The 19,405-nt window shown below is 33.9% G+C and overlaps 1 protein-coding gene across 1 annotated transcript; it reads right to left on the reverse strand.

Moving 5' to 3' along the window:
- Positions 1-1,112: 1,112 nt before the first annotated feature.
- Positions 1,113-9,571, reverse strand: LOC132545244 (leucine-rich repeat-containing protein 74B-like). Its single transcript, XM_060208920.1, has 11 exons — positions 9,529-9,571; positions 8,685-8,815; positions 7,930-8,016; positions 7,654-7,769; positions 6,901-6,979; positions 6,286-6,375; positions 5,738-5,746; positions 3,754-3,858; positions 2,867-3,025; positions 1,660-1,721; positions 1,113-1,248 (listed from the first exon to the last, which is right to left on the reverse strand). The coding sequence occupies exons 1-11, from the start codon at positions 9,569-9,571 to the stop codon at positions 1,113-1,115; spliced, it is 1,017 nt and encodes a 338-aa protein (XP_060064903.1).
- Between the last annotated feature and the right edge of the window lie 9,834 nt (positions 9,572-19,405).

Genomic DNA, 19,405 nt, shown 5'->3' on the forward strand with positions numbered 1-19,405 from the left:
TTGAAAGAAATGGAAGACATCAACAAAATCAAATGTAAAAACTGGAATGTATGATGATCATAAGTCAAATAATTCTGGTAAAACCTTCATCGAAGGATACGTCAAGAAAAATTATCATAAGAAACAAGCATTGATTATCAAACAAACGGAAGACATCAGCAATACCAAATTCACAAACAAATCAAAAACAAAATAATGAAAGACAAAATCCTTGCAACAAACACATCAACAACGTGGAAATCTAATGTTGTATTCAAATTGATATTGTTAACTATAAGCAACAGCATCATTTTAAACTGATATAGATATGTTTTATAGTCATAAATAAGACCAAAACAAAATTTAAAAAACACCAGCGGGATTTTAAAAACCACCTCTGATATTGATCTACATGTGGTTTGAAAATAACAACAAAATTTCTCAAACAGTTTTTTCTGAAAATGAACTTTTTCTCTTTTATATCTGATTCTCTACTGTGTATTACAGCAGTACTGGGCATGTATACCAATCTGTTATGTGCACCAATATATTTTACCACCTACCACCGATATCAAATTTGAAATATAAACATCTTTTTAAAAATCCTGCTCCATAGCTCAAGGATCAGCAGATAATTCTATTACACAATCCTGCTGGACAGGTTAAATATTTGATAAAAGTAAACATCTTATTGTTACAAGTAGCAGTGTACCAGTAAACTGTGGGTATATGACTAGATCAACCAGACTACATCCTCTACATGCATCAAACACATTCTTAGCGATAAGAAAATATTATCTGTATAGCACAACTTCATTGATAATCACACTGAAAAGTGTAACTTAATGACTTGAATAAAAAATTCTCAGGTGTTGAATTAATTAGTTAAATAATCAAGGAATTGTCATTTATTTAAAAGTCCCTTGTAACACTACATAATTCACACAATAGTGACATTTCATAGTCACTAGTACAATGGAGCATGAATTTGTGTTTTCATCACAATTCGTGTGAAAAAAAAGAAGATATTTTTTGCCTAGATAGTCAGTAATTTGAAAACTTTGTTATTATCATAGTTAACTGAGCAAATCTGTACAACAGTATGTCTCATCTTATAATCAACAAAGTGACAATCAGGCCACTGTGACATGTTGTCCATAGCTACTGTGGCCACTGTTTGGTCTTGAATTGTAGGTTGTGGCAACGGTGGCACCCAGAGAAGGCTTCCTGTTGTAGAAATCACCCAATGCCTTTCCACTGAGAATGTCTCTATAACAGAAATAGACATGAAATAATGGCCGTCTCCTGGGTTTGATGCAGAATAAATATGGTGCTGAAAAATGGTGGCAAGAAAGATTATAGATGTGAATGAAAAAAGCACAAAACACTGAAAATTAATATAAAACCTGAAAAACTAAATATGTATATTCCTAACTCTTCACTGAAAACTGCATGTTTAACGAACAATACTGGATCATTTCAGGCTGTTATGATTAATTATCAAGCTGTGATTTCTTTTATGATCTTAATTATAAAATGTTTTTTTTTAATTTTAGACATATTTTACATTTTCTGTTTGTAACTTACCCGTATCTTACACTTCCTGTTTGTAACTTACCCGTATCTTACACATCCTGTTTGTAACTTACCCATATCTTACACTTCCTGTTCGTAACTTACCCATAATTTACACTTCCTGTATGTCTGGAGTCTATATCATCAATCAACAGGCTCATCTGCTTCTGCAAGTAAAATTAAGATCAAAGTTAAGAACAAGCATACTGAATAATGCTGAAGCATTGCTTGTCCCCTACTGGCCCCCACCAGCTACAGCCTAACAATGATTTAGAAATAACAACAGTGACCTTGAGCTTGACCAAAAATCTAGCTAGAGCATGCCTAACAATGATTTAAAGATAATAACAGTGACCATGACCTTGACCTTGACCAAAAATCTAGCTAGAGCATACCTAACAATGATTTAAAGATGATAACAGTAACCATGACCTTGACCTTGACCAAAAATCCATCTAGAACATGCCTAAAAATGATTTAAAGATAGTCACAGTGACCTTGACCTTGACCCAAATTCCTTGAAGCCCTAATTTGTCTATGGTAATTTGATGCTAACTTTATAAGTGTGTGAAGTTTGACCTCAGGAAATGAAACTCCTAGAGCATTGTAAATCTTTTTCTAGAAATAGTAACAGTCACCCTGATCTTGTCCAATATATTTAGATGCATAATGAGTGTGTGAGATTTGATGAGAATCCCTATAAGAATGAAGCTGCTCCAGTGCTTACGCACTTTCAAAGACAAGGGACAGATGGATGGATGGAAGAAAAGAGCAAAATTATAGCTCCTACTGGTGAATTAAAGAAAAATATTTCTGGTGAATTTAATGCTTCTGATTAAGAATGAGTACAAATTCTGCCTCTTTAAAGATCACTTTACACTAAGACAAGTGAGACAAGTTTACTAACATGTCTTCATTCAAGATCACTAAACAGAGTCCTGCCTCCAAGAAGTACACTTTACACTTGTAACACACTTACATTAATCAGATGGAGTCCTTCCTCCCATGAAGTTCACTTCACACTCGTAAAACACTTATATTAGTCAGACGGAGTCCAGCCTCTCAGAAGTACACTTCACACTCGTAACACACTTACATTAATCAGACGGAGTCCTGCCTCCAAAAAGTACACTTCACACTCATAAAACACTTACATTAATCAGACGGAGTCCTGCCTCCAAAAAGTACACTTCACACTCATAAAACACTTACATTAATCAGACGGAGTCCTGCCTCCCAGAAGTATGATCACTTCACACTAACCAGACACATACACTATTTAGTATTAACTTGACTTTTGTAACATACTTACATTAGTAAGTCGGAGTCCTGCCTCTCTGAAGGCCACTTTAAGTTCATCTGTAGACAGAATGCCACTTTTGTCCTTGTCCTGTAGATGACATGCTTCAGTCAGCTGTGAACGGTGCTCCCTTAGAAATCGTGACAGGACACGAAGTACACTTTCTTGAGACTACAATTACAATCAATTTCTTACTTACTAAAATGATGGAATTTAGTGGTTGATTAGATAAATGATAACATTTTCAACAAGAGGGTGAGCTAAAAACCAGTCATAGTGTATGATGCTGAGAAAAATTGTACCACTTTATATTTGTTCTGCCTGTCATCTGTGAATGCATTTTTCTTTTGATTCACTTTTAAGAAAAGTGATTGATTTCCATTAAACCCACTTGTTTCTTCCTTTTACCAGCTTACGTATATTTATATCTCCATATCATACAAAGAAATAAACTTTATGTCAACCTAGTAGAATGTAAAAAAGCTTCATATCTTCATAACAAAAGGAAATTAAACTTCATATTTTTAATGGAAAAGGAAACAAAACTTCATACCTTCCTTTTAAATGAGAAAAAAAATCATATCTCCCAACCCCTTAAAAAGTTACAAATCTTTGTATCTTCTTAGCTATATAAACGAAAAAAAATCATATCTTCCTAGTTATAAAAAGGATAATACACTGCATATCTCCCTATTGAATGGAAACACACATTTGAATCTTCTAATAACCTGGGCCGATATGTAAATAGGTACACGTAAGAACACACCATATATAACAAATAAAATTTTCAAATCTTCCCATAGGATACAATGCCATGCCCCCCCCATCATCCCCCCCCACCCCCCCATCCCCCCACTTTCCTCTAGGAGGCTACTGGTCCCTGTGGTTCTGAGACTTACCGAGTATCTCTGATATCCTCCCATGCCCCCGTGGAGGATACTAATGTCCCTGGATTCTTCAATCTCCTTTATCTTCTTGTAGTTGGCAGGGTTTACATTCATCTCCTACAAGTTACAATGACTAATACAAGCATGGGTTGGTATGTTTTACCGAAACATACTGGAAAACCAAGAAAATCTATTTTGCTATCTCAGCTCCTCTGATGTTTATAAATGTGATCATATCATTATATATTTCATACCATAAATGGACCAAATAACTGGTAATAAAATATTAATACTCTAATTTTTCACAAAATATCTATGAAATTTAGCATAATGAAATTATCACTGATAACCTTTTTATGATACAAAACACAACATAAAGATACTTCTTCATAGAACAGAGAAATTTCATAATATGATTTTAATTATAAGTTTAAAATTCAGGACAATTTCAATTTTATAAAAGTGAAAAAATATTCATACTTCACAAATATTTTAAGCATTTGTGATTTTTTTTTCACTTGTGAGTGAACTAAGATTCATACAACTACATGTACAACCATGCAATTAATTATTTTAGGGTAAAACTACCAGCTTTGTACCAATAAATACAGCATTCTTACTAAACTAATTATACAAACTATTCAACCGTACAGTAGATCAGAGACTACAATACCAAATCATTAAGAATACACCCATACCTTGGTCTAAGACTTAACTTTATTGTCTTTTCTAATCAAAATGTGAAAAAACTCACATCACACAAAACGTAAGGTGTGTTAGACTCCAAACAATGATCAAACAAGTTCAAACGTGTTATTTTTCAACTCAATCATTTCAGATTTCAATTTCTTTAAAACTATGTACCCGGAAATAGCCGTGTAACAAGAGGTCTAGAGGACCTGTATAATTCACCTGTATATCAGGCAATATATTTGACCCATGTGACCTAGAAATGAGGTCAAGGTCATTTTTATTTATACATGTTTATTCTCTTTGCTGTGTCTTTTTCCAAGGAAGTTACCATTCCATTATTTCATCTCTAGGCTTTTCAGTATTGCAGAGGAACTTGTGACATACTTGAACCCTGTTAGCTTAAAACAATATCAACGTAATTTTTTTTCACAAGTTTTGTTTGAACCCTTTCAAGGAGGCTTTTGTTTGAGTCAAATATTGTGTCCTTAGGCTTTCAGTATTCCAGATGGTGTTGTTTGATGTTTTTGAGATATTTGACCCAGATGACCTGGAAAGTAAGTCAAGGATATCTATATTTGTGAACTTTGTTTTACTCCTTCCGAGATAGCTATCAAATATCACGTCTGTAAGCCATTTGATATTCCAGAAGAAGTTGTTGAAAGGTTTGACTTATTTGACCCCTGTGACCTTGATTATAGGTCAAGGTAATTTTCTTCTCGCAAACTGTGTTGGGCTCCATTCCAGGAAGATACCAGCGAAATATGACTATGTGCCTTTAGGTTCTCTAGAAGACATTGTTTAAAAAGAAAATTGATGGATACCAAATGCCAAACTCTGGACCCTGCAGTATGGCATAAGGGCAGATGAGCTAAAACCTAATTAGGATACAGCCATGTACAAACTAATCATGATGGTCTATGTACAGAAAACATTAGTTTTACTTCAACCCTCGTGTCATGCACATGCACACAAACCATGCAAGGTATCTTGAAAAAAATTATATCAGAATTATTTGATAAGCTGACTCAACTGCTTATTATTATTTTTTAAAACCTAAGTCTTAAAATTTAACTTTAATTCTGTTTACCTGAGGTAAATAATTTGGAATTAATATTTTCCAAATATCTTGCTAAATTTTGACAAACAGGCAAAAATGTTAGTTTGATCATCCACTGTGTTATTCATGTAAAAATCCTTCAATAGAAACAACTATCAAATTACACAGTAAATATATCATCATCACCAGCATTCTCAAACACTACACACAGGGAAGCCAATGACGGTTACACTCCATTAAACTTACCCCACAGTTCTGGAACATTGATGGCAACAATAATCACAGAAAGATCAATATCTGTTTACTAATTAAAAACGAAACATGATTCTGTACTTGTAAAATAAAAAAATTAATGTACAGTGGAAAAAGTGTATTGATTGAATTTTGATACAGAACATCATTCAAAGTCATATTTGTTTTTATCTTTAACATTGTTTCCATATTTCTGTATATTTTGGTTTTTTGTTTGTTTGATATTTTGGTTTTTTAAATTTTTTTGTGTGTGTTTTTGTTTAGTGTTTTTCATATGATTACATTTGACACATACATGCCACACATTCAATTTGACAGAATTTTGTCAAGGTAAGGGGCATAACTCTTCTCTGTTTGTAGGACCAACAAAAGAGTTTTGTTCTAATATTAAACGAGAAAATAAATAACACAGGAGTTTCCTACTTTGAAGAAATTGATGGTGAAGCAATAATACACACAGATGCATATCTAATTGTTACTATTTACCAAGGTACAAATGCTTGTTTCAAAGTATTTTTTTCGTGTTTAATAATGTATCATACCTCTAGTGAAACATATCGCAAACTTTCCTGTTGTGCTAAGCCTTGCAGAATGAGTTCTATACCATCATCTGCCAGTGGATTTAGGTTCAGCTGGAAAAGATCAAAGAATCTATCTTGTACAATAGTACATTAATCCTCAAACTACAAACTTGTTAAATTTCGTTGTAGTTTAATCTATCGTAGAATTTTTTATTGATTTGGTGATATTTTTAGTCAATATCTGAAACACTTATAACAGATAAAGAATTTTCTAAATTTACCATCTGCAATAATTAACATATTTTTTATCATCTATAGCCTTATGTAAATCTATTAAATAATTCATATTTTTGCCCCTGACTTGGCAAAAGGAAGATGAGATCGCAGGAAGAAAATCATCTACATTAAAAACCAGATAATTACCATTACCAAAATGTGAGCTAAACATTAAGAGAGTTATTCACGATGTCAAAATTCACTTCAATGGTACCACAAGTGACATCAGGCATATCCTGTAATTTCTTTAATCCATGAAAAGTATAATAACTATGAATAATGGCTGGATTAAAACAAATTATTCCTGCACATCTATGTGAAACAGGATTTTCCAAAATTGCATGGAATATTCAAACATACCAGTAAAGTCTCAAGGCCAAAGTTCTGACTAATTCCCCCACAAAGGTGTTTGGCAGCCTCCTTGTTTAATCGATTGTTGCTGCAAAAATGGAAATGATTATTTAAAATCAAATTGCTCCTAATATGGAAGTCAATCTTATTTGAAATGATAAGTAAACTTTTTCATTGTGCATTATTTCATATCTAGAGCTTTCTTGACTGTTGTCCCTATTTGATTCTCAACCACAAATATATGAAGTCATGAGTTTTAATGTATCCAGACCGACCCTGTCAACTTACAAGTAATGTCAAACTCCTGATCATAGGTAACCCAGAGGGCTGGTAATTTGTGATCTGTCACCTTGAACTAAGCACCTTGAGCTTAGTGTTTAACCATTAGGGCATGCAAAGCTTGCCCTTCAAGCACCTTGAGCTTAGTGTTTAACCATTAGGGCATGCAAAGCTTGCCCTTCAAGCACCTTGAGCTTAGTGTTTACCATGAGGACATGAAAGTTTGCCTGTGCTTGACCAACATTGTGAACATTATGTTGACCCTGAGGGCTTACAAAGCTTGTCTGAGATCAAGCACTTTGAGCTTAATTTTACCCCAGGACATGTAAAGCTTGCCTGTGCTTGACCAACAACTTGAGCATAATGTTGACCCTGAGGGGTTATAAAACTTGCACGAGGTCAAGCACCTTGAGGTTAGTGTTTACTGTGAGGGATTACAAACATTTCAGCTTGGTATTTACTCTGAGGTTTTGTAAACCTTACCTGAGGTCCAGCACTTTGAGCTTGGTGTTTACTCTAAGGGCTTGTTGTAGGGCTGAGGCTCCAGCCACACCAAAACCATTCCACGCCAAGTCTAGTACCTCCAAGGTATTGTTTTTCTGTAGTAAACACAACTTTGTATTCTTAATTCTGTTTTTGTTTGCACATTTCATGTATATTATTGAATAGTTTTGTAATAAGATATAAGCTTTGCAGCTATAAAACACACTGAATTTTAAACCACACTCACATCAGTGCAGGAGAAGGGAAGTAACTCACGTTTAATGCTTCAGCCATAGCTATTGCTCCCTTTCCTCTGATTGCATTCCAACTCAGGTCAAGGTCATGCAAGCTGTCATTGACTGCCTGTAAATCAAACAGATTTTCAAATTCTTTTTTTGATTTCTTGGTATACTGATACTCAATGGCAATATTTTATTTTAATTTTTTGATAATGTTTCATTTACACATATATTACACCCTTCTAAGACTGACAGAAGCACTCCTACAATGGTACTGTGGAACTTATTACAGAATCCCCTATACCTAGTTATATTATCTGGCTGAAAAGAGCGCTCCATGTATAGTACTCAACTCTACAAGAGCACCCCATATATAGTGTCCAAACTTACCCCAGCGCCCCCTATATAGTGTCCAAACTTACCCCAGTGCCCCCTATATAGTGTCCAAACTTACCCCAGCGCCCCCTATAAAGTGTCCAAACTTACTACACCGCCCCCCCTATATAGTGTCCAAACTTACCCCAGTGCCCCCTATAGAGTGTCCAAACTTACCCCAGCGCCCCCTATATAGTGTCCAAACTTACTACACCGCCCCCCTATATAGTGTCCAAACTTACCCAGCGCCCCCTGTATAGTGTCCAAACTTACCCCAGTGCCCCCTATATAGTGTCCAAACTTACCCCAGTGCCCCCTATATAATGCTCACACTTTCAAGAGCACCCTCTATATAGTGTCCAAACTTACCAGAGCCCCACCTACCTACCTCCTCCCCCATATAATATTCAAACTTACCAGAGCACCCCCTATATAGACACCTGCCATCTCCCCAAAGTTGTTGTTGCTGAAGTCAAGAGATGTCAGTGATATATTACTCTTCAAGGCATCAATAAAGAAGAAAGCGTCTTTGTCACTGAGCTGGTTTCCTGGGATACAGAAAATGAAATAAGAACTAATCAAAATGTGACCTACAGTTGCCAATATTCTCCTTGAATAGAAATGATTTTAAAGATGTGAATAAAAAATATGAATTTGATAAAGATCTGAATGCAGGATAAAACAACTGTTGTTCAATGGATTAGAAATGTCAAATATAAAAGAAAAATGTTTGATGTTCTGAAAACCTGTGCCAGGTAAAAAATTCGAAGTCCACAAGAGTGCAACATAAGTGCCATAGAATAGCTAGGCTTCATAAGAAAATCCTTCTGCTATAAAATTCAAAGACATAAGACTTAAAAAATAATGAAAAAACCCCAAGTATGATTATGTTGTGGATTTCTTTACACACCCTGAATCTATGTGCATAAATTTGTATTTGAAAACAAAAAAAATAATAATAAAAAAAAACATGTATGTTCAAGGACATCCAGATACTGTGTTGATATCAATAATTTGTTTACTTAAATTTATTGACCCTTGATCTTAGGTGAAGTTATAGATTATGAAATATAGCTCAAAGGTAAGTTACATACAAGACAAAATTTTGTCAGGAGTAATTTTGACTTACTAGAGAACAAATTTAAATGTGGAGTAGAAAACTCCAGAGCTTGTATTTGAAGATTTTTTTTATTGAGCAGCAAGAAAGAACTTCACCTGAGATGGGATATGATAACCTCCGACTACCAATAACGTAATTTACCTGACAGAGATATTGTCTTCAGGGTTGTGTTGACCTCTAACATTTCTGCTATGGCCTCAGCACCGGACGATTTGATAAAATTGTTTGAGATATCCTACAGAAAGAAAAAAATTTAAACATTAAAGAAAAATCTAAACAAAGACAGTCCAACCTATCCTTACAGTGTTTACATGGTAATTTGCATAAATGATAAGTAAACAACGAACTACTGTCAACAAGCAGGTAAAACTCTCACCAGGTACACTATGAAGGTGTTATCTCTCATCATCCTCGCTAGGTACATGGCACCCTCTGCCTGCAGGTAGTTGTCACCAAGGTCAAGTGCTTCAGTCACCGTATTAAACTGTACCAAAAATATGTTGTATCATCATATCATATATAATCTGATAATAATTCGGTGAGTAAAAAACTAAAAAAAAAAATCTGGAAAAATTGTGTCACTTCCAGTATTGATTAACAATCTTGGATAAACAATAAGGATGATAGTTTTACACTTTATCAGAATGGAAAATTCAAGTTAACAAAAGCGTGTTTAAGTAAAGTAAAAACTAGATGTCATAAGATCTTACAAAAAGATTACAAAAAATGTTGTAGACAGATTCGAGGAATTAAAGTATAAAAGTAAAACTTTTCCAAATTAGCTGACACGCTTTGAGATCCATTTGTATCTAAACACTGTAAAACTTTGCAAGCTACCAAAACTGAAACCTATCAAATCTGACATCCTGTGCAATCTTTCAAGTTATACAACGGTGAAACTTGTTTTATCTGACACCCTGTACAGTCCATCAAGATACACACAAATGAAACTTGTTTTATCTGACACCCTGTACAATCTGACACCCCTGTACAATCCGACACTCCTGTACAATCTGACACCCTGTACAATCTGACACCCTGTACAATCTGACACCCCTGTACAATCTGACACCCTGTACAATCTGAGACCCTGTACAATCTGACACTCTGTAAAATCTGACACTCATGTACAATCTGACACCCTGTACAATCTGACACCCTGTACAATCTGACACCCTGTACAATCTGGCACCCTGTACAATCTGACACCCTGCAGAATCAAACAAACCATAACAATAACCGTGTAAAGTGAAAAATACTAATCTAAGTTTTATTTGGTTGGATTTAAACTATATAAATATCAAACACAACAGGATGTCAGGACACTCACAGATCAGATTAAAAAGGCTTACTCACTCTGATCATTAAAAAACAAGAATATGAAACACCAAGTATCCATCAAAACATTTAAGTGACACAGACAAAATACACCTAACTAATACAGCCTACTTTACAGACAGGATGGGACACACCAATTTACTATTTGAGGTATTGATCTGGCTAGATCTGATTCCTATATTGTGATTGAAGTTCGTTTTCCCTTTGTACCTCAGACAATCTGTTGCTGTAAAGACAGTAGACCAATTTCCTTTGTTTTTCCCGCGTGGATGCTTTAAGTCAGATAAGGAAACCTTTCTGATCCAAATCACACGACTGTTTACAACAAAGTTACATAAGAGCAAATTAAGCCTTTCTGATCCAACTCACATGGATGTTTACAGCTATGTTTGATATGCAAGCAAGAGCAAAGCCCTTCTGATCTGAATTACACGACCGTTTGACAATGATGTAATTAACGCAGAAAGTAAGAGTGCTATTATTAGTAGCTTCTCGGTTTGTGTAACAAATGACTACTTAACAGCTTGGATGTGAAAATAAAAAGTTGTGTAAATGGTATTTACAATCATAGGAGGAAAAAAAAGAAAGAAACACAAATTCCTTGCTTTTTTCCCTCCATTTTTATTCTTTAAATTGACTATATGATATTGTTCAGTGGGATGAATGTTCTAGCAAAACATTGAATTACTCACCTGGAATATTTATATTCTATTAAAAATGTTTTGTTTTAATTCTGTATTTTTGTTCCTAGCGTCAGTTTGTGAAATTCTTGGATCATCGGTGTCAATACGTCAGTATCATTAATACAAGAAGATCACTGACATCAGAGTAGATCACATGACCAATAATCGTATATTTTGTATCTATAATGGATAGGCCATGGGAAGATGAGAGGCTAATATGAACAGCTAGCGAAAAAAATGGTTAATGCTGAAACCGTTGACCGGAACACAAGTCAAAGACCATTTAACATTGTTTTAAATCAAACAATTGCACTTGCCCCATTCTTAACAGAAACCAGAAAATCGTTGAAGACAAAATGTCGCGCTTCTATTGGTTTGACATCTTACTATATATAGTTATGGTAACCTTGACCTTTGAACTTTGAAACATTGAACACTTTGCCTAAAAATCCCTTAAGACAAAATTTTCGTTGCACATTGATGTAAGATTTGGTTGATCCAATGGACAGGGTGTGATGGGACACAGTGATAAGGATTAACACTGTTTGCCCCTTCCCCCTGATAAAATAATAAAACAGTGTTTGGTTTTCATGGTAAAGAATTAAAGCTGAAAACTGAAAGTTAGAACACATTGCCTTTTTGTCAAATTCTGTACAATGATCCTATCACTTGTTATTTGTCTCTGTGTTACCTATTCCTAAACATTAGCATCTTAAAGTGCCTTTTTAATAAACATTATGCTAAAACTGAGTTTAAGCATTTAGATTTTTAATTATTTAAAGCTAATTACCTGAAGTGCAGCAGCAACTGGCTTGGTACCCTCACCTCCCAAATAGTGGTGTCTCATCCTTAGGTTTCTGTCGCCAAGGTGACGGAACAGAAACGATACTGGTACCACACCTTATCAATATAGAAAGTTTCATTAAAATAATGATTTTCAATTCAAAAATACTGAAAAGAAAACTTTTTATTTGAAAAATTTGTATATCATACAATATTGCGTACAAAAGGATTTTTCAAAGTCAACAATGGATAATTTCTCAGTGTGTTGTTCAAGGCATTTATTTGTTTTATGGCAAGAAATATTTCATCTTTATCGCATTAATGAACTGAAAGGAAATAATCCATATACAACATATTTTAGGTCTAAATCTGACAGGGAGATGATAAGGTTTTCTTTTTTCCCAACTTTGCAGGAATTATCATATAATCAAGGTTTTACCACTTGTTGGAGCTACCATACCTTGCCTCCGACACTGGTCCTGGTACACAGATTTACCGGTAGGATCTGCAGGGTATTCCTCCTCTATAAACAATATATAATGAGTATACTTATTAAGGTGATTGGGAGATGATACTGTAGATGTTGATTTCCATAAACGTTTCCTGGAAACCTGATAACTTTAATGACTTACAATGGAACTGAAGATTGCTCCATGAAAAGGACTTTACAGCTGGCTTTTCCTGTTTGTGATTGTGTATGGTCATCTTAATGACTCATATCTGTTAAATCATCTTAAAATGGAAAGTTTGGAAGAAGAAAGAATAATTTTTGCTGATGTTTCACTCAGTCTAATACTTATTGTACATGTCAGCTGTAAGCACTGATTGTTACTAGTACATAAATATTTTGATTTTTTTGTTAACTGTTTTGGAGATTATCAAGATTTCAAAGATCATGGGCTTTGAAACTGTTTAAAAAAATGTACTTATCATAATAAATTGTGATTTTCATTACCATCAATTAAAAAAAAATTATGCTTAGGACATGAAATTTAATAAAGAGGATTATGCCTGTAATGAATGGGTTGCTGTCCTGACTTTGGTAAACTGCACTTTAAACACCATGTTTAATTATCCTAGTTCAAATGCAAGCTAAATCAGGCTCCAGACACAAAATCTTAACAAAGTGCAATATAATATATAATTAGTAATATAAGCTCAGCTGGGTGGTGAGCCTTGAATCAAATACAATACACATCACTTTAGTGTACCTGATGTACGCAACAACTTTCATGATCCTTTAACTGTGGGTGAAGTTGTGCTCTGAACACGAAAAGAACACACCAGAAAGACAGATGGACAGACAAAATAAAAATTGCAGGGAACGTAAGAGATTTAACATTGTTTCTAAATAATGTGCCCGAGCATAAGTGTATTGTTTTAAAAAAAAGGTCAAATATGAAACGCTAAATGTTACACCATGAAATAGTCATATCATTCATCATATATAGCGTAAGTATGGTTTCTGTATTTACAATACTCAACACATATTTCTTAGAAAAATAAAAAATCAAAACAAAATTAATTTTTACATAAAAGAAATATCTATTTATTTTTGTTTTGTTTTGTTTTTAGTTTGTTTTTTTGTTTTTTTATTTTTTTTTGGTAAAAAATCTTCAATTTGTGAGGGAATGTCTCTGAGAAAAAATGTTGTTTCATATGAGGTGGTCCTTAAGTCTGTTAAGACAACTAGTTTTAATTAAGATCCCAATTGTAATTAAGTATTCCTGATTTAAAACATATGCTTTGACTTTGATTAGGGCAGAAACAACCAAAAGTACAATTTTTCATAAATTAATATTAAAAATGTAGAGAAAAGCAGTGAACAGATATTGAAACTCAGAATATCAACATCACCAATGACAGGACAGTGTTTATCTAACATCTGAGAATCATATAACATATTTAACCGTCATTGTAAACAAATTACAAAACAAAGAACACATTAATAAATAAAATTGGATGAAATACAACATTGATATATAATATCACTGGCCGTGGTATTATAAGGCAGAAAGAGGGGATTCTGACACTTAAGTGCTGTCAATCCTAGAATTACAAAGAATCTAGAATTTAATGTATTAAAAAGTATTATAGATCATTGTACATATTTCTGAAGATCATGCTCAGATTAAGTTGGAAATAACAGCAGCATACTATTGATCCAATGATAACTATTCTCTGATCTCTGATTTCTGAGATACATTGTCATCCACATCATCGCTTCATTACTAAATGTTATAAGGCTATCTGGATGACAATACCAGGTGACACATGCCTGGTTCCTGTCAGGGTGCTTTCTCCATCATCCACATCTGTGATCAGGAAATACAACAGCGAACTTCACTTAATATTTGAAATATCGATCTTTTATTTATTTCAGTTTAAAATATTGTATATTGTTCTGTAGAGTGTAATTTGTTCAGTAGAGTGTATGAGATAATTTTTATTTTGTTTTGTAGATTGTATTTTTTTCCGTAGAATGTATCAGATAAAGTTGGGTTTTTTTTATATATTGTATTTTTTTCAATAAGGTGTGTCTTTTTCTGACACACATCATTTTGCAGATTGTATTTTGTTCAGCAGAACATATCTTACTTTTTCAATTAAAGAAATATTTTTATTTTTCTGGCAAAAAGTCTATTTTTCAGTGCAACCTCACTCAGTTCAGTCAAGTCTGTTCCTGAACTTATTCAATGCAGTAAACACTGAACTAAGCCTCAGTGTCCTCACGTACGAAATTTATGATTTATCATGCAATTTGTGTGTAAAATAAAACAAAATTCAGTGTATTATATTACAATCTGTATATAAATCCTAAATATCTATACTGACAATTGTTAGACTATACATAAAGTCGGAATACTTTTGATAACACCTTATGTGTTAAGACCATCATTCTGCTTAGAGAATGTAAGTTACCTCCCTTGATATTTGTTCTGACCCTTTAACCTTCAATCCTCACCCATTCTTCAGTGCTGGGGATATTTAAGTACTGTTAGATCACTCACTCTGTCTGAAACCCAACAACTTAAAGTGATTCTGTCTTTTTTAATTTTTATGTTTTGACATCAGACACAACACATTCTGTACTCGATAAACTGTAATAACTACAGTCTGCGCCAGTTCAGTGATGGATTTTAAAACTTTCTATGGCAGCTGAAGGTCGACATAAATTCATTGTACTACCTCCTATAGAAAATCGTATTCATACACAACAGAAAGGAGAATTTGATTTGAAACCAATCAATGAGTTTTAAAGTACCAAATATGTCTGGAATGTGAATCTAAATTTAATGGCAATATGGAATTCCTATTTGCCTTTTTTTACCAGGTTGGGAACATCTTCAGATATCTAGACACCAATTTGTGTGAGTTTTTATCCTCTATAACGAGGGACGTGTTGTAATTCCAGTACAGATGTTCCAAGTGTGTTTACGAAGAGGAATATAACAGTATAAGAGTAATTTTGTGCAGATTAAATTTTCTTGATCTATTACTTGAAGATGGCTTAGATTAAAGGCAATGGAAATTCTGTCAATTGACACAGAAACATGTAAACATATAAAACAAGGGCAGGACCATGATTTTTCAAAACTCTAGGATAATTGAACATGGCTGTGAACGAGTTATTTTGGAATTCAAAACCATTACTACTCCCTAAAGCTACACAATGTCTCAGTTTTCATCTGTGTGGGACTTGTCTAACATTGTTTGTGATAATCAGAGGAGGCATCTCGGTAACATGTGTAAGTAGGTACTGAAAGGTTATGCTTGTGGGTAGTTGTATATTGCATGCCATTTACACCCAATATTGATTTTCAATTTAACAAGATAAAGAGATGTAATTTCGAGTGATACTGAACTAAGCTACGTAAATGTTGTAATTTATGACTTAATTTTTATTTCTCGACTACTCCAAGTCCAGAACCTACACAATACCACTGAGATAGGTGTAACTTGTAATATACTATCCTACTACTACTAATACAATACCACATTGCTCTATATAGTCTGATTTTGACACCATTTCTGTGATATTAAATGGATCCACAGCAGAAAAAGAGTTAAAAAGACACATGATTTAATTGTGTTTATAGCCTCATGAACACATTTTCTAATGGGAGTACAGGATGGAAAAAGAAAATGTAACACTATACAAATGAATATGTATAAATGATCAAGTTAAAACATATATGCTTGCTGTTTAGTTGCAGGGTTTATTACCCTGTAAACACTAGGGGCATTTTCTGGCAAGGTCTGGTAGACACCTTACTGAACAACATACTGGAGGCCCATCATGCAAGAGTAATTGCAGTAAAGTGTCAGTACCACAACAGTACAGACCTGTCTGTCTCTCAGCTTCCTGAGAAACACTAATTGCTATGGGTAGGGAGTGCTGAATCACAGATTTCAGATCTTCACCTGAAATTGTGTTGGACAAGGCTCCACTGAGCTAAAACTGTCCTAAAAATGCTATGTATTACCATAATATTTCACTATAATTGTAGTAAGAGTATATTGTTTAAAATCACAGCAAACACATCTTCAACAAATAGTAACACAATAGAATTATTGTTGGGCTTTTATGTTAAATCTTTCGACAACAGATAATCTGGAACAACACTTCACAACATGCAGATGTTTATGTAAGACAGACAAAATGTAGCTTATTTAAAAAAGATACCGTGAGTTGTGGTTCCCTCTCCTCTATACAGATATATGCTTTTTTATGGTAACTCTTGTTTTCAAATTGCTCTATGACGACAATGATTATAAGACTGTTACATGAGGTATACTTGTATATATATATATATAGAAGATTTTGTATATTTAGAATCAATCTCAGCTTTTGAATCCTAAGAAATGCTTTAATAGTACCATATTCAATAAATCCAATGACGTCAATATAAAAACATACAACAAGAGGCCTAATGGGACTGTAATGCTCACCTGTTCTATATCTAATAAAGATAAAGCTTTCAAGATTTTATTTCTTTAATGTTTATGGAAGACATATCATAACATCCTTTCTCTCCAGTGTTACAGGTTTATCCTAGTCATCTTTGACCTCTTTGTTATACAGTGAAAGCCTTTTGATGATACTTAACCCTACTTGCTGTGGATGGTATGAGATGGGTATGGTATATGTTTAGTCAGTGATGTACCCATCAAATACTACAAGGAAGCCCTGCTTCAAAATAACCGTGGCTGCTCATGGGACAATATACACTAACCCACCTGTCTAAGATTTTAACTTATTCTACAATCAAAGACCTCAAAAAGTAGGCTTAGGTCATTCATCTGAACAAATAAAATAGCTCTACATCCTAAGTCTTCACCAGCCCAATACCATGACTGATCTTGGCTGTCCAAAACAAGTTAAAAGCTATCACACAATTGGTCCTGTTACCTTGAAAGTCGGTCAAAATAATTCATTAGGCATGCTTATGACTTCTTATAAAAATGCTGGATTTTTTGATAATGCAGAAGAAGTGAAATCATTCAAACAAGATGTACCTCCAAGACCCTAGACTCTTGGATGTTTAAAAGAAGTCAATTTTTCAACTCATTTACCATATTTCAATTGAATTATGTTTAAAATCAATTACAAGCCAAATAACACTACTTGATTGAGATCAAGATGACTTAGTCATTGAACACTAATTGTAAACAATTGATTCCTTTGATCCCGAAATTGGGTCAACGTCATTTATTTCATCAAACATCCTCTTTATTTTATCACATCACTGTTTCACTATCTCTGCCTCTGTCTCATGATGATTAAAGAAATTTTGCTTCATATCAAACATATTGAGCCCAATAACCTTGAAAGGAAGTTGACTTTATCTCATGTATTTGGACAAACTTTCATATCCCAGGATTGTTTTTGGGTGGTTGGGCAGTACAGTGGTTACACATTTGCACCTAGATCACCACTGAGACCCCTTGCACAAGTAAAGCTTGTTTCACAATTGTTGTAAAATAAAAAAAAAGTTTACATTTGTAACCTACTTGCCAAATATTTGAATCTAAGGAATTTAAAGAAATTGTTCTAATAAACACATAGAAAATGGACAGACAATAAACAATGTACTATGGTATAAGCCCCATTGAATTGGATATATGTTTTTATATATATATATATGTTTATGTAAGATGTTAGGTCAATAAATATAGAAAACATTCACAACTCTAAAAACTATATAGATATCGTTATGACAACCCCACACAAGGAAGTACTTTCCTGGAGGTCGTCGTTTTTTAATTCTCATTTTTTTCTTCTTGTCCTGGCCCTCTACAATTTCTAGGTCTAAGCAGAGGTCAAACGAACAACAAAAAAAAACATGAATATTCAACAGCAGAGATCAAATGAATAGTAATTTAGTTCTGAATATAGATCAATAAAAAACAGACCAATATCAGTGATAAACTTAAACAAAAATAAAGTAAAATAAAAATAAATGAGATATACTTATATTTATATATCAAATTTACATTTTCATATGGGGTAATACATGACATTAAGGTTGAAGAGATTTAGATAAACTTTGTTCACCAAAAATAAAAGATCACCACACATGCATTATTAAGCATTAGATAAATGACATCACTGATCCCCAATACTTCCAGAACAGTATATAGAGTGTACAAGTAAAATGCCTACTTTTGAGTAAATCTGTTTCCAGGTCTGTATCATATTCATCAGAGTCATGAGGCGATCCTGTCACCCACGTCTCAAATGAAGGGTGTCGTTTTTTGGAACGTTCTGTAGGTGCTGAGTCCTTGTTAGTATCTGCTACCTTGGTTACAGCCCAGCCCTCTTTTGGAGTTTTTGGTCTCTGATCATCTGCCAAGTAGAAAAATGTTCAAATCACTAGATGTTTTCAGTTATTAGAGATTTTACCGTTTTTACTTTTTCATCTTGTTTTAATAGTAATGATTCAAGTGTACACTGAACACCTTATATCTAAAATAAGAGTTCTATCATACAATATGCCACAAACTCTCTCAAATAACACATCCGATGAGTGTGTTACCAACCCATACATCCGGTCGCTCCAACACCTGTGTGTAACGAACACATACAACCGCTCACTCCAACACCTGTGTGTTACCAACCCATACATCCGGTCGCTCCAACACCTGTGTGTAACGAACACATACAACCGCTCACTCCAACACCTGTGTGTAACCAACACATAAAACCGGTC

This window comes from Ylistrum balloti, unplaced genomic scaffold, assembly GCF_031769215.1.
Source record: "Ylistrum balloti isolate Yb309-2 unplaced genomic scaffold, AGI_CSIRO_Ybal_v1 Utg369832, whole genome shotgun sequence".
Classification (NCBI taxonomy): Eukaryota; Metazoa; Mollusca; class Bivalvia; order Pectinida; family Pectinidae; genus Ylistrum; species Ylistrum balloti.